Source organism: Peromyscus californicus, unplaced genomic scaffold (assembly GCF_007827085.1).
Source record: "Peromyscus californicus insignis strain IS unplaced genomic scaffold, ASM782708v3 Scaffold_10__1_contigs__length_136768540, whole genome shotgun sequence".
Classification (NCBI taxonomy): Eukaryota; Metazoa; Chordata; class Mammalia; order Rodentia; family Cricetidae; genus Peromyscus; species Peromyscus californicus.
In genome coordinates this window covers 102327771-102345524 of record NW_026294391.1, presented here as the reverse complement: position 1 = coordinate 102345524, position 17754 = coordinate 102327771, and the positions used below count along the sequence as shown (strand labels likewise).

General features: G+C 36.5%; 1 protein-coding gene across 3 annotated transcripts in view; it reads left to right on the top strand.

Moving 5' to 3' along the window:
• Positions 1-17754, top strand: part of Cul4b (cullin 4B) — a 33570-nt gene that overhangs the window by 10985 nt on the left and 4831 nt on the right. For 2 of the 3 annotated variants that reach the window (XM_052738274.1, XM_052738289.1), the window contains exons 4-18: positions 2367-2470; positions 3281-3350; positions 4766-4839; positions 5564-5726; positions 5889-5978; positions 6278-6360; positions 7063-7130; positions 8569-8687; positions 9272-9464; positions 10552-10656; positions 11629-11739; positions 12544-12635; positions 13863-13970; positions 15809-15922; positions 16763-16868. In XM_052738274.1, coding sequence (XP_052594234.1) covers positions 2367-2470; positions 3281-3350; positions 4766-4839; positions 5564-5726; positions 5889-5978; positions 6278-6360; positions 7063-7130; positions 8569-8687; positions 9272-9464; positions 10552-10656; positions 11629-11739; positions 12544-12635; positions 13863-13970; positions 15809-15922; positions 16763-16868 — 1600 coding nt within the window. The remainder of the gene's footprint in view (positions 1-2366; positions 2471-3280; positions 3351-4765; positions 4840-5563; positions 5727-5888; positions 5979-6277; positions 6361-7062; positions 7131-8568; positions 8688-9271; positions 9465-10551; positions 10657-11628; positions 11740-12543; positions 12636-13862; positions 13971-15808; positions 15923-16762; positions 16869-17754) is intronic. The other variant, XM_052738284.1, reaches the window with a different exon arrangement.

Below are 17754 nucleotides of genomic sequence, written 5' to 3'. Positions count from 1 at the left end.
TTCCGCTACCACCTTTCAGCTAATTACAGATGAGACCGTATGGAAAGCTCAGCTTCATTTTTCTGTTTCTCATTATTCTCAGTAGCACTCTATCCATTTCTCTCTGGGTCGCAGGGATTCTGCCCTGGAGACTTTTCTTAACTTCCCTCTCCTAAAGGCCGTGATAGGGAGTCTTATCTCTGATTATTACTGTAATAGCACTTAGCTCACACTGTAGTTTTCTGATCATGTTTTTCATTCTAATAGACGTCCTTTCTAATATGCAGGATGTATTGTTGTAATCTCTCTCTTTCTCCTACACACACACACACACACACACTTTGAGACTCAAAGTATTAAATAACATGTCTGTGTGATCACTCTGTCATTAAGCAAAGTCAAGGAGACAGGTTTTACACATAAAAAGAAAGTATATTGATTTAGTGTCAAGTCAGTGTAGTGTGATGGGTGGACGCATTAGGCAAATCTGTGGCAGTGAAAGGACTTAAACCTTATTTGGAAGAAGCAGTATCCAGTTCAATAGTAATAGAAAATGTGGTATCTTGTGTGAGAAGATAAATAGATGTGTCAAGAACTGTTTTATGAGATAAAGGAGAACACAGAAGGAAGTGGAATAAATAGGATTTATTGAAGTATCAGAAGTAGGAAAAGTAGAAAAGATGAAGTATATATTGTCATATTGACAACCTAAGCAGAAAATGAGAAATGCTTGAGAAAATGAGTCAGTCATTCAAAAAGGACATAGATACAGTAAAAAGAAGTACTATAAAGGAAGAAGGAGGACACCCACACCATCTAGGACCAGTGTGATTAGAGGAGCACATGAAATAAACAAGTACTCCTTAGGCATTTGTGACCTTACCCTAGGTTTACATGGATTGTAACTTAGTCTTTTTCAGGGGAGACTCAACTTTCCTGTTTCTCTGTAGCTGTTAAATCTGATGGGTCTACCTCCTCCTCTTGAGGCTTAATGATTTCCCTCCAGTGAAATAAGTAGGTTCCTTTTTAAGCTTTTTTTGTGGTTTTTTTGAAGACAGGATTTCTCTGTGTAGGTCTAACTGTCCTGGAATTCTCTTTGTAGACCAGGCTGGCCTCGAACTCAAGAGATCTGCCTGCCTCTGCTTCCCAAGGACTGGAATTTAAAGATGTGCACCAACACTGCCTGACAGTTTTGGGTTTTTTTGTTTTTGTTTTTTGTTTTGTTTTTGTTTTTTGTTTTTTGATTACTGGACTTAAATTCTAGCAATGTGACTTCTAGCTACATATTTACACAATTCTACTCAGACCAACAGAACTTGGATCGCCCCCCCCATATCCTTTTAATGGGATTTTTGTCTTCTGTTATAGTGAGAAAGGAATCTTGGTGTTACACTTAACCCATTACCAATTGTGGATTAACATCAGAGTTACTACCATACCTGTTGTTTTAAACTTTAAAGGGTTTTTATACACATAATAAGAAACACACAGAATCTGAACTTGTCCTCTTAAGATTTGAGGATAAATTCAAATACTCTAATGAAGGGAAAATGTATTCTTTTTGTTGTCATTCGGAGTATGGACTCTTGGGCCTCAAACAGGGTAGGCAGGTGTTTTACTATTAAGCCCAGTTTGGAGCCCCTATATTCAAACTATTTGTAAATTGAGACACTGAAGAAAATTTCATGGTGTTTTTATCATACTAATTTTAATCCTGCTAGAAATAATTTCCACTTTATTGTATTCAGGAAAATCCAAGGAACTATAATTTTTAATTGAGTTATAGTAGTCATTTCTGGCACATCTCATACATAAACAACAGGTGAAATTACTTTTAAACTTTAATTATATTCTCCTTATGAAAATTATTATCATTTGTAATAAGTAAGCTTTTGTACGTAGTAGTTCTGAATTGGATATCCTCACAGGGTAGAATTTGACTTGATTCCCTTTATCCTTAACTTTTAGTATAGCCATCATAAACATACAAATGTGGACTTTTTTGTATAGTACATTGGTATTAAAAAAATTTTCACCCACATTGGTATATTTTCTTGTTTTACTTTGTATCTATTTTGGAAGGGGTGTGTGTGTGTGTGTGTGTGTGTGTGTGTGTGTGTGTGTGTGTGTGTGTGTGTGTGAGAGAGAGAGAGAGAGAGAGAGAGAGAGAGAGAGACACTAAGGTTTTTCAGGCTGGCTTCAAACGTCTGTTTCTCCTGCCTCGGCCCCTTAGGTTAATGCCATGCTTTCATTTTTTTTAAATGGACAAATAACTCATTTTCAATGAGCTGATATATCATATAACAAAATAATGACTTCATGTGCTTATTGAGACCCCTTCTCCTACTCTATCCTGTCCTAATGAATTTATGTGTTCTATCTTGCAGGCTGTAGAAAACCTTTGTTCTTACAAAATTTCTGCAAATTTGTATAAGCAGCTGAGACAGATCTGTGAAGATCACATTAAAGCACAGATTCATCAATTCAGAGAATATCCTTTTCAAAACAATATCTTCATTTTTGTTTTTTCTTGCTTAGCTCTATTGGAAGTTAAATGCCTATGTTTGGTAGATTATTTTTGTTCTGTTATTTCTAAAGGAAAAAACAAAGTTTTGAAATTTTTCAGTTTTTTTTTTTTTTTTTTTTTTGGTTTTTCGAAACAGGGTTTCTCTGTGTACTTTTGGTGCCTGTCCTGGATCTCGCTCCGTAGACCAGGCTTGCCTCGAACTCACAGAGATCTGCCTGGCTCTGCCTCCCAAGTGCTGAGATTAAAGGTGTGCACCACCACCGCCCGGCCAATTTTTCAGTTTTAATTAGGGTCAACATCTACAAGTGTGGTATTAAGTAAAAATTTCTTGTTGTTAACCTTCTGTTCTGGCGGATTTCCATTTGAAGATAATCTTAAACAGAAAACACCATGTTCAGTTGTGTTTAAGGCTAGATTTAGCCGGGCGGTGGTGGCGCACGCCTTTAATCCCAGCACTCGGGAGGCAGAGCCAGGCGGATCTCTGTGAGTTCGAGGCCAGCCTGGTCTCCAAAGCGAGTTCCAGGAAAGGCGCAAAGCAACACAGAGAAACCCTGTCTCGAAAAACCAAAAAAAAAAAAAAAAAAAAAAAGACTAGATTTAAAGGCAGGTTAAGGGGGAATCTAATTTGTTTCTGTAGTTTAAGAAATCGAATTATGTCTTATAATGTCATTTAATTTCATTTATTATATGAGTATTCTGTATTTAACACAAATAATAAGACAAAAGATATTACATGTATGAAACACTTTAAAATATCCTTAACATCTATCTCAGGGATTCATTGGATAGTGTTCTTTTTCTAAAAAAGATTGATAAATGCTGGCAAAATCATTGTAGGCAAATGGTAAGTTAGAAATAGCACTACATACTTCATTTCAAACAAGTTCAGTCACTAGAATGTTTTGACAGCTTTTTTTGGGAATTACTGTGTAGCAGAGTAGTAAAGCACTAGCTTAGCCTGAGTGATACCTTGGGTATATCCTGAGCACTATATAGTAATAGCAACAAAACTTTATAGCCAGATGTGGCAGCACACAATTGGAGTTCCAACACTTGGGAGGCTGAGACAGAAGCATTATACACTGTAGGCCAGCCTGGGCTATATATCAAGACCTTGTCACAGAAGATATAGGTGAATAAAATAAAAGCTTTGTAATATTTATATATGAAAATGATACAATGAAATAAATAATATGAAATAATATAATTGATATACATATATGAAAGTGGTATAATGAAACTCATTGCTTTATGTAATACATAATAAAAGTAATACACAATAATTAAAAACAAGTTTTGTAATAGGGAAGCTCTCTATAATTGTTCTTTTTCTAAATTGGAAACTAATTTTGGTTGGATTTTTACTTTAAAACTGAAAATTATAAGTAAACCAGCATTTCAGAATGATTTCCATTCTAGAGTCTTTGTTGTAGTTGATGGCAGTTTTTGTGTTGAGATTGGGTCTTACTCTCTATCTCGACTAGCTTGAGCTTACTATACAGCTCATGCCAATCTCAGATTCATAGCAATCCCACTGCCTCAACCTCCTGAGAGTTGGGGATTACATGCATCAGCCATCATACTTGACTTCCTTTCTTTTTCTTTTTTTTTCTGAACTATTGACCCCAAATTATTTCTCATTAAAGTTGCATCTTCCTCTATTAGTCTTATTGGTAATATCCCCATATATTATTTGGTTGCTGGTATTTTAGTTTATTTAGATGGTGCATTTCTTTATCCTCCCTAGTCTGGTATTAGTTTATTCTAATGCAAATAGAAACCTTTAAATCCACTTCCCACCAACTAAATGCCATGAGTGCAGTTTAAGACAGCTTTACCCCCTAGCATTGCTACTGAGGAAGAAGTAAGTGTACCTAGGATTCCTTTTTTTTTTTTCTGAGATAGGATCTCGCTGTGAAGCACAGACTGGCCTGAAACTCAAGATCGTCCTGCCTTAGCCTCTTGAGTGCTGGATTTGCAGGCATGCACCCCATGACTGCCTCCTGTTTCCCTTCTCAGTTACTTCATAAGTAGCAAAGACATCAGAGGACCATCTTAAATTTCTGTTTTCTAGAAACCACAAGAAGGATTAATACAATAGTTTAAAGATAAATATATGGGACATATTCTCAGCTAGATGTATTTATTTGCATGTTGGATCCTAGTAGTTTATTTAGTGTAAAATCTTTCAAATTCTCATTAAGAGCTAATATTACAGTTTCAAAATTACAAAAATTGCTTGATTTTTTTTTTTGACAGATAATGATCAGGAGCATTTTTTTGTTTCTGGATAGAACTTACGTTCTTCAGAATTCAATGCTACCCTCCATTTGGTAAGGATGCCAGAAAAGTATTATGAAAGTTTTTGTTATATATCATAGTCTTAATTATTATAATGAAAGAGAATGAGATGTACTCAGAATATTCTAAAAATTCACATTTGGGTTCTAGATTTTTTCCCTAACTAATATAGCAGAAAGCTAACTTTCCCTCATAGTGTATGAAGAATTTTCTATGTTATGTATGAGGATTAAAGTTTACTGTAGAATTTCTGTGCCTGAATCTTGTTGGTGCTGATCATTAAGGTTTCGTTCTTTTTTCATGTAACTATATACTGAAATGTCTGTTTGTTCTTGAAAATAAAATATGATGAATTGGTCCCTCACCAGGTGCTTAGCATATACCTTCAGTAATGATTGAAATTCATTGATTTTGGAGTTCTGAAGCCAGTTAATAAATGACCAAGTAAACTACTCAATGTCAGTATAGTGAAAATTATTTTATGTCTTTGAACTAAGAAAAGATAGCCACCAGAGGAAATAAGAGACTAAAACCAAGTTATGGAGGAAGCTAGGAATTCAGTTTCAGTTCTCATTAAAGAGAAAATGAGTTTCCTGTATGCTTTAATAATGTTATTCAAAATTAAATGTGGATTTTTATCCTTTTATAATCACTACTTCAAAGTCTGGGGCTCTAGTTAATATGTGATAAGTTAACTAAGCCTGTTCAGATGTGGTATTGCCAGTTTAGATGATACTTACTTGTTTTTAATTTTAGGGACATGGGACTAGAGTTATTTAGGGCTCATATTATAAGTGATCAGAAAGTCCAGACGAAAACAATCGATGGCATCCTTCTCTTGATTGAGAGAGAGCGGAATGGCGAAGCAATTGATAGAAGTTTACTTCGAAGCCTTTTAAGTATGCTGTCTGATTTGCAAGTAAGTTTCACTTAACACTCACTCACTGTACTGCCTACAAATGTGAATACTGTTCCTAGTTTGATGTTTGAAATCCAGTCAGAGTGCTGTTCATATAGAGTTCAGATGGAGGATAGTCAATAAATATTTAACAAATACTTTTGGTTTTTTCCCTCCTCCTAGATTTACCAAGACTCTTTTGAACAACGATTTTTGGAGGAAACTAACCGACTTTATGCAGCTGAAGGTCAAAAGTTAATGCAAGAAAGAGAGGTATTTAAAAATCATGATTAATAAATCTACTATCTCTTACAATACACATTACCTGTAGAACACAAACTTCCCTTTGTATTTATATTCCCAACATTGTAATGCTCTTCTCTCACTTAGGTGCTACTTTCTTTTCTCTCTTCTTAAAGGCCAGAATTCTGGATCATAAACTCTACCTCTAATTTTACATATGATTCTACCCTGTCACATTTGACGGGGCTGCTCCCCGGATCTTTTGGACTTGACATTTTCTGAGTTATTTAAGGGGAGGAAAACAATAATATAAAAAACTATCTTTGTAGGTTCCTGAGTATCTTCATCATGTTAATAAACGCCTAGAAGAAGAAGCAGACAGACTTATTACTTACTTAGATCAGACCACCCAGTAAGTATTACATGCGCAGCCTAATAGTCTTAAAACTGTTGGTAACAATATTCAAGTCTGATTTAGTCTTTAACAGTTGTTTTCATAATGTGAACTTCAAGTTATTATCTTCCCCAGCTAATTAGATTTAATCAAGGATTTGATTATTGGTTGGGTGTGTGTTTAGTATATAATTTTAAAATAGTACTAGAGATTGATCTTTAAAATTATTTTGGTGTTTTGATGCAGAGTTTCACTAAAACCCAGGCTGCCCTGGAACTCACGATCCTCCAATGCCAGCCTCCCAAGTTCTAGGATTATAGGCATGCACCACCATGCCCAGCTTTTAAAATCTTTATATTGATTAAAACTTAGTAAGTGGGTGTTCAGAGAGAAGCTACTTCTGTACTTTTTAAATCTCACTAACTAAGTAGTTCCTTTAAGCAGCATAGATAACTGTTTTACCTTCTTAGTAAAAAGCAGAGGAACGTAGAAAAAGCGAGGCAGAGCAAGACCTTGGAGATCATTACTTTGAGTAAATTCTGAAATACACACTAGTTTTTTTCCTTTAGTCATAATGTAGAATAAATCTTGAACACTATTAAATTGACACATAGGATGGAAATGGCAAACAATGTAAAATGAAATATTTGGTTTGTTTTCTCTAGAAGCTTTAAATTTTCAGAAAGGTTGTATCAATAATTTTCTCTTCTCCCCTTTTAGGAAGTCACTAATTGCTTCTGTTGAGAAACAACTTCTAGGTGAACACTTAACAGCAATTCTTCAGAAAGGTAATGGCAATTTGTAAATAAAAGATTACTAGGGCTGCAGAGATGGCTCAGTGGATAAGGGCACTTGTTGCTCTTGCAGAGGACCCAAGGGCAATTCCCAGCACCCACATGGTGACTCAAAACCATCCAAAATTCCAGTTTCAGGGGATCAAATACTCTCTGCTATCCTCCCTGGTCACCAGGCATTCCCATTGCACATACATGCAGGAAAAACACTCGAACACATAAAAAATAAAATCAAAATGAAAAAAACTAGATAGGTCACCATCAAGTCTGCTCAAAGTTCAAGTTTAAATGAATATTATCCCTAACATGTGCTGTCTTAGGTTTTTTTGTATGTGTGTTTTGTTTTTTTGTTTTTCAAGACAGGGTTTCTCTGTGTAGCCCTGGCTGTCCTGGAACTTAATTTGTAGACCAGGCTGGCCTCAAACTCACACAGGTTCACCTGCCTCTATTTCCCTAGTCTTAATCAGTGGTGGAAGAATGGTCTCAGAACTGTTTGTCTCAGTTGGCCATTTAAGATTAGTAGCGAAAACTGCTTATTGATAGCTAAGCATCATAAAAGCATCAGAAGTAAAGGAGGATGTTTTTTTTTTTTGTTTGTTTTTTTGTTTTTTTTTTTTTGGTTTTTCGAGACAGGGTTTCTCTGTGTAGTGTTGCGCCTTTCCTGGAACTCACTCTGTAGTCCAGGCTGGCCTCGAACTCACAGAGATCCGCCTGGCTCTGCCTCCCGAGTGCTGGGATTAAAGGCGTGCGCCACCACCGCCCGGCAAAGGAGGATGTTTTGTGGCTTGTTTAGTGTGTAGTTTTAAGTTTTTAGTGCTTTAAAATCATTTTATGAAAACAGCTTGACCAAAAGTTTGTCAAAGAATATTGAGACCCATTCAAAAAAAGTTTAATGAAGAAAAACTAAAACTTGATAAGCATGTAGTTCATTTCTGAAGACTGACAACTCTTTCCCCTGTTCATTGTCCTAAATTTTCTGTAGTTGCCAGTTTCTTGACTGAAAGTAAAACTAAGAAGAGAGTTCTGCTGACTAATACCAGTCAAGAAATTGGACTGGGTGGAGTGGGTCAGCCATAGAACATTTTAGTGTATGTGAGTTGCCCTAGGTTCATCCTTAGTACTACAGACCCAAAATAGAAACAATGGGAATTTGGACATGTAAGAAAACAGTAACGGAAAGTATTCCTTTGTGTGTGTGTGTGTGTGTGTGTGTGTGTGTGTGTGTGTGTGTGTGTGTGTTTTCTTAGCATGTAGAGCCAAGAACTTCTAAAACCTTAGTGTTCTTACAGGATACATTCACATAAATTTTAGTTTTAGTTTAGACCAGCGTATCACAATAGTAATTTCTACTTACATTTGTTTTATTAAAATGCATGGCCATTTTATTCACTTTTTGATTCTCCTATTTTAATGCCAAAATATTTTAAACCAGGTTTAAATAACCTCCTTGATGAAAACAGAATTGAAGATTTGTCTCTCCTGTATCAGCTCTTCAGTAGAGTTCGAGGTGGAGTTCAGGTTCTCTTACAACAATGGATTGAGTATATCAAGGTATTAACAGTTTACCTTTTGATTTTACTCCTGAATGTTTTGTAATCTACATGTCAAGAACATCAGCATTTCTTATAGATGCATTTTTTAAGGAAGGAATTTTAAAAAATAAAAAATTTGAAATATCAGCCTGAGATGTAGCTGTGTGGCATGTCAGCAATAAAACTTGAGTGATGTTTGATGGGATTTCTAGCTCTAAGACTTCAGTGAATATGGGAAATTAAAGGATTGTTAGCATTCTGCTGCCATTTAGTTAAGATAAAATCTAGAGTCTATTCTTCCAAGTTTGAAGTACAAATGCTTCTTTCCCTCCCTCCTTTCCTCACCACATTCCTGTTTTTAAAAGTACAGACCCTACTTCCTTAACAATAAGAAAAAGCTTCTAGAGTCTTCTAATAACACCCCATTAGGATATTGTGTACCCAATGGTCATTCATTTTTGTGTTTAGGAGGGAATATTATCTGTTTTGTTTTTTCCATTTTTCCTTCAGAAACAGCTATACCTTTTTATGATTGTTAAATATATGTGCCAACTTTAGAATATGATTTGATGATTATTTTCATTATAACGTTTTCATTTTCAGGCTTTTGGAAGTACTATTGTTATTAATCCTGAAAAAGATAAAACCATGGTTCAAGAATTGTTGGACTTTAAAGATAAAGTTGACCATATAATTGATACCTGCTTTATGAAAAATGAAAAATTTATCAATGCTATGAAAGAAGCATTTGAAACATTCATTAATAAAAGACCAAATAAACCAGCTGAGCTGATAGGTATGTTTCATATTCTTTTTTGGTTTTATAATGTTCATTTATTGATAAACTCTGAGGCAAAACCCTATTATACCTCTGTCTTGTTTGTTTGATGTTGCTTAGCTAGTAATACCAAGTCTGAAAGTGTCTCTAAGGATGTAGTAGATGTAAGTTGTAAATTCCTTCAAGCTAAACAACTTCACAAAGCCTTCATGTTAAACATGATATAAATTCTTTGTGAACTAGGATATTGGCCCTCTAAATGAGCAAGCTTGATTCTGTGCTTTCTAAGCCTGTAGTGATTTAGAACTGGTACAGAGTACTATTTTCTAAAGGTCTCCAGTTACAGCTACAGGAAAAGGACAGCATGAAATTTCCAATGACAACGAATAAAAAGTCCAGGATGAAAATAAATCTAATAATATAGGCTCAGTGAATATACAGGTGTGTTGCACTGCTTCTCACGATTCCTTACACATGCACTAGTACCGTACGAAACTAGGTCCTCTGCCAAAAGGATGAAGTCGGGTTTGGTTGAAGTCTAATTTTGTTTGCATTGAAACAGTTTATAAATTGTGCCTTTTGCTCTATAGTTTCTGGTCTATTCAAATAGAAAAGTAATGTTTAAGAATGCTCTATGTAAATTAGAAACTTGAGAGGATACCCATGTTTCTAATGACTTTGTTTAACCCTACACAGAGCTACTTGGAACCTCTACCATGAGCTTGTCTGTACCTCGTTTTATATTTTTCTTTATTTCTTTTTTTTTTAACTATGAAATACTAGGGTTTGAACCCACAGCCCTGTACATGCTAGGCAAGTACTCTACCATAGAGCTACATTATGTAGCCCTTCAATACCCCATTTTGATATCATTATACCAGCAAGTATACTCTGGAGTCAGACTTAATGCTTTCAGGTTGTGGTATTTATTAGCCCCGTGACATTGACAAGTTAACGTGATCTTCCTTGTATTGAAGACTTATAAAATGCATGTACATATAGCAGAAATACTAAAGAATATTTTATAGTCTTGTTTGGGTATGTGTAGTTAGTACCTTTTAGACACCCATGGTCACTAAACAATAATGCTTTTTCTTTATTTTAGCGAAGTATGTGGATTCAAAACTTCGTGCAGGCAACAAAGAAGCTACAGATGAAGAGCTTGAGAAAATGTTGGATAAAATAATGATTATATTTAGATTTATCTATGGTAAGTGTTGATTACTGCTTTCATGTTTTTCTTTTAAGACAAAGCACTCTGAGCTAGGCATAGTGGTAGAGATACCTGAAGTCTAGAATTCAGGAGACCGAGGCAGCATTGCTGTATAGATTACATAGTGAGTATCTCGGGCCAACTAAGTCAACGTAGCAAGGACTTGTGTCAAGACAAATAAAGCGCTCCTAGAGGAATTTGAGACGTTTGTATAATAACCTGGAGAGACTGTTAGAGAACTAGAGGTTACATTTTAGTCATTGTATATTTTTAATTCCTTAAGAATAGTTGCATAAGCTGGATGGTGGTGGTGCACGCCTTTATTCCCAGCTCTCAGGAGGCAGAGCAGGTGGATCTCTGTGAGTTCAAGGACAGCCTGGTCTGCAGAGCAAGATCCAGGACAGCAAAGGCTGTTAAACAGAGAAATTCTGTCTCAAAAAACCGAAGGGGGGCCGGGCGGTGGTGGCGCACGCCTTTAATCCCAGCACTCGGGAGGCAGAGCCAGGCGGATCTCTGTGAGTTCGAGGCCAGTCTGGGCTACCAAGTGAGTTCCAGGAAAGGCGCAAAGCTACACAGAGAAACCCTGTCTCGAAAAACCAAAAAAAAAAAAAAAAAAAAACCGAAGGGGGGAAAAATAGTTGAGGAATGTAACTAAATTGCCTTGTGCTTTGACCTTTCCACTATTAAGAACCTGGGATTTTGCTGCTTGTTTTAATCTCTTGGGTTTTGGTGCTAACAGGACCAGTGTACTAAATTTTTTTTCTGAAGAAAAGTTAATAATACAGTCTTAATTTTTTGAACTTTTGAAATGTCTGGCACAGACGTAGACCTCCAGTGTCTTGAGTTTAATAAACTTGGATAAAATGTATAAAGTAAAATAACTTGAGGTGCTATGATTAAGCTTTTTGAAGCCATTTTGTTACAACTTTACTTGGCATATCATGAGTGTTATATTTTTATTTAATATAGGCAAAGATGTTTTTGAGGCCTTCTATAAGAAAGATTTAGCCAAACGCCTATTAGTTGGCAAGAGTGCATCTGTAGATGCTGAAAAATCAATGCTGTCCAAACTGAAACATGGTATGTTTGCCGTTCTCTTTTCTCTTTTATTATTTCAATTTTGCCTTTCTTTAGTATTTGAGAGAAATGTTGGGTTAATTGTACTATTTTCATTGATTGCTTTTTTGTCAATCATTTCATGTATACATGATGATATGCATAAAAACATAAACTGAGGGGATGGGGAGGATGGGCTCAGCTCTTGCTGCACAAGCATGAGGACCAGAGTTGAAATCTCCATACACTCATGTGTATGTATAACCCCAGTGACTAGAGGTTGGGTGAGAGGAGGATCTTTGGGGCTTCCAGGATGCCAGCCTAGCTAGGTTCAGTAAGAGATCCTGTTTCAAAAAGAATAAGGTAGAGTGTGGTAGAGCAGTATAGCCAATGTCCTCTGGCTTCTATATGCATGAATGGGTGCACACACCTATACACACATTCCCTGACCCTCTAACACACACACACACACACACACACACACACACACACACACACACACACATAAGTTAAGTGAGTTTATGAAGGTCCTAGCCTCTTGTTGATGTCCACAATTGTTGGCTTTTTTTTAAAGATAAAGAATTATTCTTCTGTTTATTTGTATAAAAAGTTCCCAAATATACTTGAAAGTAGATAAGGTTGCTATAGGATTAAAGAGTTTGCCTCTGAATTAGTAGGGCACATACTGGGAGGTAAGAATTTATTTTCGTTCTTACCAGTAGTTACAGATCATATTTTATGCCCAAGTAAGATTTGCATTTTATTTTCTGATTTTTAAATACTTTGTACTATCTTGAAATATTATAAATATACAAACATCTTCAATAGAATGTGGAGCTGCATTCACCAGCAAGCTTGAAGGGATGTTTAAAGACATGGAGCTTTCCAAAGACATCATGATTCACTTCAAACAGGTAAAAGTGAGTTAAACTCTTACTTAATTCCTTGAACTTAAGGATATTTAAGTTATGCCTTTGTGGCGGTCCATATTGAAGAGGATAAATAGAAACATATTTGTTACAAATAACTTCATAGCAACTTAAAGGGTACAGTAGAAGAAAAATGTCATCAATGAAATGTAAATACATTTGACCTACTTGAGGATTTAGTCTTAATAAACACCTAGAATAAGACAGAAATATAAGTAAAATGTATTAGACTAAAGTTAGTGTAAGAAGAATTATAGTTAGACAGTATGATCAGGGCTTTTTTTGACATCTAATCAAGGTTGGAGGATTTGCATGTTCAGAGCTTGTAATGGGAGAGAGGTGAGGTGATAAAAGGTGGAGAGTGGTATATAATATCTGTGGGGACATTTGAGATGAGAAGCTGGAACTGTAGTTTTGAAGACATGGATAGCAGGTTGTTGTAAAATATTTTTTTTGTTTTAAAATATTTTAAGAATATAACCAGATGTAGTTTTTATAACTGCAGTCTCAGCTACTTTGGATGCTGAAATAATGATATATGGGCAGTAGAGTGAGACCCTGTCTCAGACAGCAGTAGTAGTAAGAACTAGACAATAGTGATGGCAAATTAGATTTTACACTCTGAGAGTTTCAGTAATGACTTTTTGACCACTGTATTGAAGGTGGTAAACGGAACTGAAGGACTTGATCGAGAAAGTTCAGAGTCAGTAGGATCATGGATCTTACAGTAGCTGCAGAGTAGGAATTGCCTGCCTTGCCCTTTCCCCTTCTTCCTTTCCCACTTCAGGTTACCACCTTCAAACAGGGAATGGAGCAGTTGAAAAACCAGAGACTTGGGCTGGCTGGTGGGGTGAGGAATGGGAGTTGCTGCAAGGTGTTCAATCCATGTAGGGGCCTCCAAAGGTGGGGACTACAGGTAGCATTGGGGGAAAAGAATGGAGAAGAGATGCTATAACAGCCCCAGCTTTTGTGAGAAGATGCCTAGGATGTTTTAATGGCATTTTTGTATGCCACTGTATCAAAATAGCCACTTGTGTATTTGTCTACTGCATTTTGTGTAACCTTCATTTCAAGTCTCAATAGTTAGTTGCCTTTATTTTCAGGATGGTTAGTATTCACATATATTTTTAGAATAAGGAAATTCTTAAATGAGTCAATTAATTATGGTATGATGTATATACTTTTGTAATCTCAGTGTGTATATTGATCTTTTTATAGTATATGCAGAACCAGAATGTACCTGGCAATATTGAATTAACTGTGAATATCCTGACAATGGGTTACTGGCCAACATATGTGCCTATGGAAGTCCATTTGCCACCAGAGGTAAGATTAACTGTTTCAGACCTAAGCTATAGGCATAGAAATCACACTTTTTTCTGCTTTTCATTTGAAAATATATGCCTTTTAAAGGCTTATGTCAGCAAACATACCAACAAAATGAGTGTTAATATTTTATTCTTTTACTTCAACTTTCAAGTCCACTTGAACATATTAATGAAGGTAGGTCTCTAAATTTAGTCCTATTTTCCCCAATTATTCTTCTATTTCTAACTTAGAACCTCTTAATAATAATCTTAGCTGTCAAAAAAAATATTGTACATATTTCACCTGAAGGCAGGACTGGTAAATATGATACATGAGTATCCCTTAATGCGCTGGAAACAATTCCACTCAGGACCAAAACCTAGAAGGTTGAATAAAGAAAGATACTGAGAGTCCTCTATGGAAAGTGTCCTAAGGAAAGAATATGGTGAAGTTGAAGGGAAAGGGTGGAGCTCAAACTTTAGAAAGGCTCACATTTAGCAGATGGTAAGAAGAGGAACCTACTAAAGAAACTTGGGCAGAAGCAGCAGTAAGAGAAAGGAGTCAGTAGAATATAGAAGCCCAAGTCACCAGAGGTGAAGGAATGATTAAATAGTGCAGAAGAGCTAAAAAGAGTGTAAAGATCACCAAGCGCTGTTACATTGGGGAGATTTTGACCTTATATTAAAGAGATTGATACCTACTGGATAATCATGAAAGCTATCAGAAGTTACTTTAGATGGGGTTAAGAATGGTGAGAGGGGGCTGGAGAGATGACTAAGCAGTTAAGAGCACTGGCAGTTCTTCCCAAGTTCCTGAGTTCAATTCCCAGCAACCACATGGTGGCTCACAACCATCTATAATGGGATCTGAAGCTCTCTCTATCATGCAGACAGAGTACTCATACCTAAAAAAATACATGAATAAATTTTTTTTTTTGCCAAAAGAACCAGATTTTATTGATCTTTACTGAGTTAAAATGTGGAAACCCAAAATTGCCAACATTAGAATTAAAAATCACCCACATCCAGGGGATCTGATGCCTTCATCTGGATTCATGCTCGTGCTGCAGACACATAAAAGTTTAAATTTTAGCACTCGGGAGGCAGAGCCAGGCGGATCTCTGTGAGTTCGAGGCCAGCCTGGGCTATCAAGTGAGTCCCAGGAAAGGCGTAAAGCTACACAGAGAAACCACCCTGTCTCGGGAAAAAAAAAAAAGTTTAAATTTTAGTAAGTCTATAAAGCTGAAATTGACCACTTAGTTCTCTAAGCCTGGAGTTCCCACTGTACCTAGAGTTTGCATATATTAGTACCCCCTCCCATCTAATATATTGATAGTAAGTGAACACTATAGAAGGAGAGTTCAAACCTTAATTAAGGGACAGACAGGGGCCTGTGAATGGTGCTCACAGGGGAAACTCAAATTTAGTAGCACTTGCCACTCAATCCAGAATAGTGCTGCACATTTGAGTTCACCAGATGAGTAATTCCTGGTCGACAGAAGTTCCAAATGTCTTCACACAGCAACACACAAAGAGAATCCAAACCTTAAGGGACAGACAGGGGCCTGTGAAAGGCGCTCACAGGGGAAAAATTTCTTAAATATGAGTGGTGAGAGGGAGGTCATGGAGGTTGCCTAGGGGTGAAGGCACCTAACACCCAGAGCTTGAACTCTGAAGTTCAATCCCCAGGGCCCACAAAGCGGGAGGAGGGAACTAACTCCTGAAAGTTGTCCTCTGACCTTCCTGAGCATCCTGTGGCGTGTACACTCCACCTCATGATCCAATAAATGAGTAAAAAACCTCTGAAGGTGCTCTTGCATATGCAGCTTAAAGAAACACTTCTTTTATTTGCTGTAGATGGTAAAGCTTCAGGAAATTTTCAAGACATTTTACTTAGGCAAACACAGTGGCAGGAAACTCCAGTGGCAGTCAACTTTGGGACACTGTGTGCTAAAAGCTGAATTTAAAGAGGTAAGTGATATTCCCAAAACTTAATTTCTGCCTTCATCTTTTATGGAAGTCAAGACGCTTATTTTGAAGGTTCAAGCTGCTGTTTTCTAAGTGTGGCCTTGACACCACTTGGCAACAGTGGTAGCTTGTTACAGCTTTGTGTTTTTTTTTTTTTTTAGCTTTGTGTTTTTTAAGATGGTCACCTTTTCAACAATTGAGTTGGCCTTCTCTAAAATTGAAAACAATAGTCTTTCTCTACTTGTGGATGCAGAGTTCACACTGTCTTGTCAGAAATCATGTTACTGGAAGCTAGAGAACAGAGTGAGAGATAAGGCAATTTTAAAAAAATTCCTACAGCTCTTCATTACTGATCTTAACAAAGTCAAAATACATTTGAAAGTGAGGCATAGTGGCACAGGGTTGTAATCCTTGGAAGATAGAGGCAGGAAGATTGAGAGTTCAAGGACATACTTGGCTAAATAGCAAGTAAGTCTAGTCTGGACTACATGAAACCCTGTCTGAAAAAATGCACTCAGAGTAGTAATTTCTTGCTGCTTAATGATGAATATTTATATTGATACACAGGGACTGAGTTATTTCCATTACTTTATTCTGTTTTAATAAGGATTATTTTAAAAAAGCTATTAATAGGCTAACTAATCCTTCACCTCATTTTTTGTGGAATCATATCTAAACCAACCTCAAACTGTACATTTTATTGCCACCTGAAGCAGAGTTTTGGATAATGTTAATCTGTGCTTCTTAACTAACTAATTAAAAATGCTTTTCCTAGAAGAGATTTTTTTTATTAATTTTTCATTTTTTTTAAACTAGGCTAACCTCTGCTTTTTCTCTTAACAGGGCAAAAAAGAACTTCAGGTCTCTCTTTTTCAAACCCTGGTGCTGCTAATGTTTAATGAAGGGGAGGAATTCAGTTTAGAAGAGATTAAGCAAGCTACTGGGATAGGTTTGTATTGCATCTGTCAATATCAAGCAATTGTAGTTCTCTACTCTGTGCAGTCACTGTGTTCAGAGCTCTGGGTGATACAAGGAAGTAATCCTTTCCTCTGTACTCTTTTTTTTTTTAAAGATTCATTCATTTATTTATGTTTATGTTATGAGCCTGCATGGGTAGGAACCTGTTGAGGCCAGAAGGGGGCATTGTATCCCCTGGAACTTGAGTTGTGTATCACCATGTAGGTGCTGGAAACTGGTATCTATCTGGTCCTCTGAAAGACCAGAAAGTACTCTTCAATGGTGAGATGTCTCTCCAGCCCCTTCCTCTGTATTCTTAGCAATTTCAAAACCAGTAAGTACCAGTATATAGTTCTAACAAGAAGTATGTTAAGCAAGAGATCATTGTGGAAGGAGTGGGACTTGAGTTGGGCCTTCAAATTTTGGTTGGAGAGAAGGCATATGAAATAAAGGAAATAGTGTGAGAAAGGCTTGGGTGGTGTGGGTAGGAAGTATAAAAAGTTGGTAGCTTAGAATGGTGAGCTATAGAATCCAATAGGTAAGATATATAGATAGACTGATGGATACAGCTGAAGCCTCTGCTATAGTGACTCAAAACATATGACTTAAAGGAAATAACCTATTTGAACAACTCCTGGCATTGATAGGGCCAGCCACCTGGAACAGCAAAACATTCTAGTCTAGAAACTATAGAGATAATTCTGACATAAAGTCCGAATGGGCTTCTGGTAAAATGATTCCAACAGCAATGGAGTTACTACAGCCATAGTGGAATGAAGGAGAAGGAAAACTTAAAAGATAATTCTAGGGTGTTCATTGGATTAGGTTAGTAGTATTATCATCATTAACAATGAAGTGAGGGTTAATGGAGAATAAAA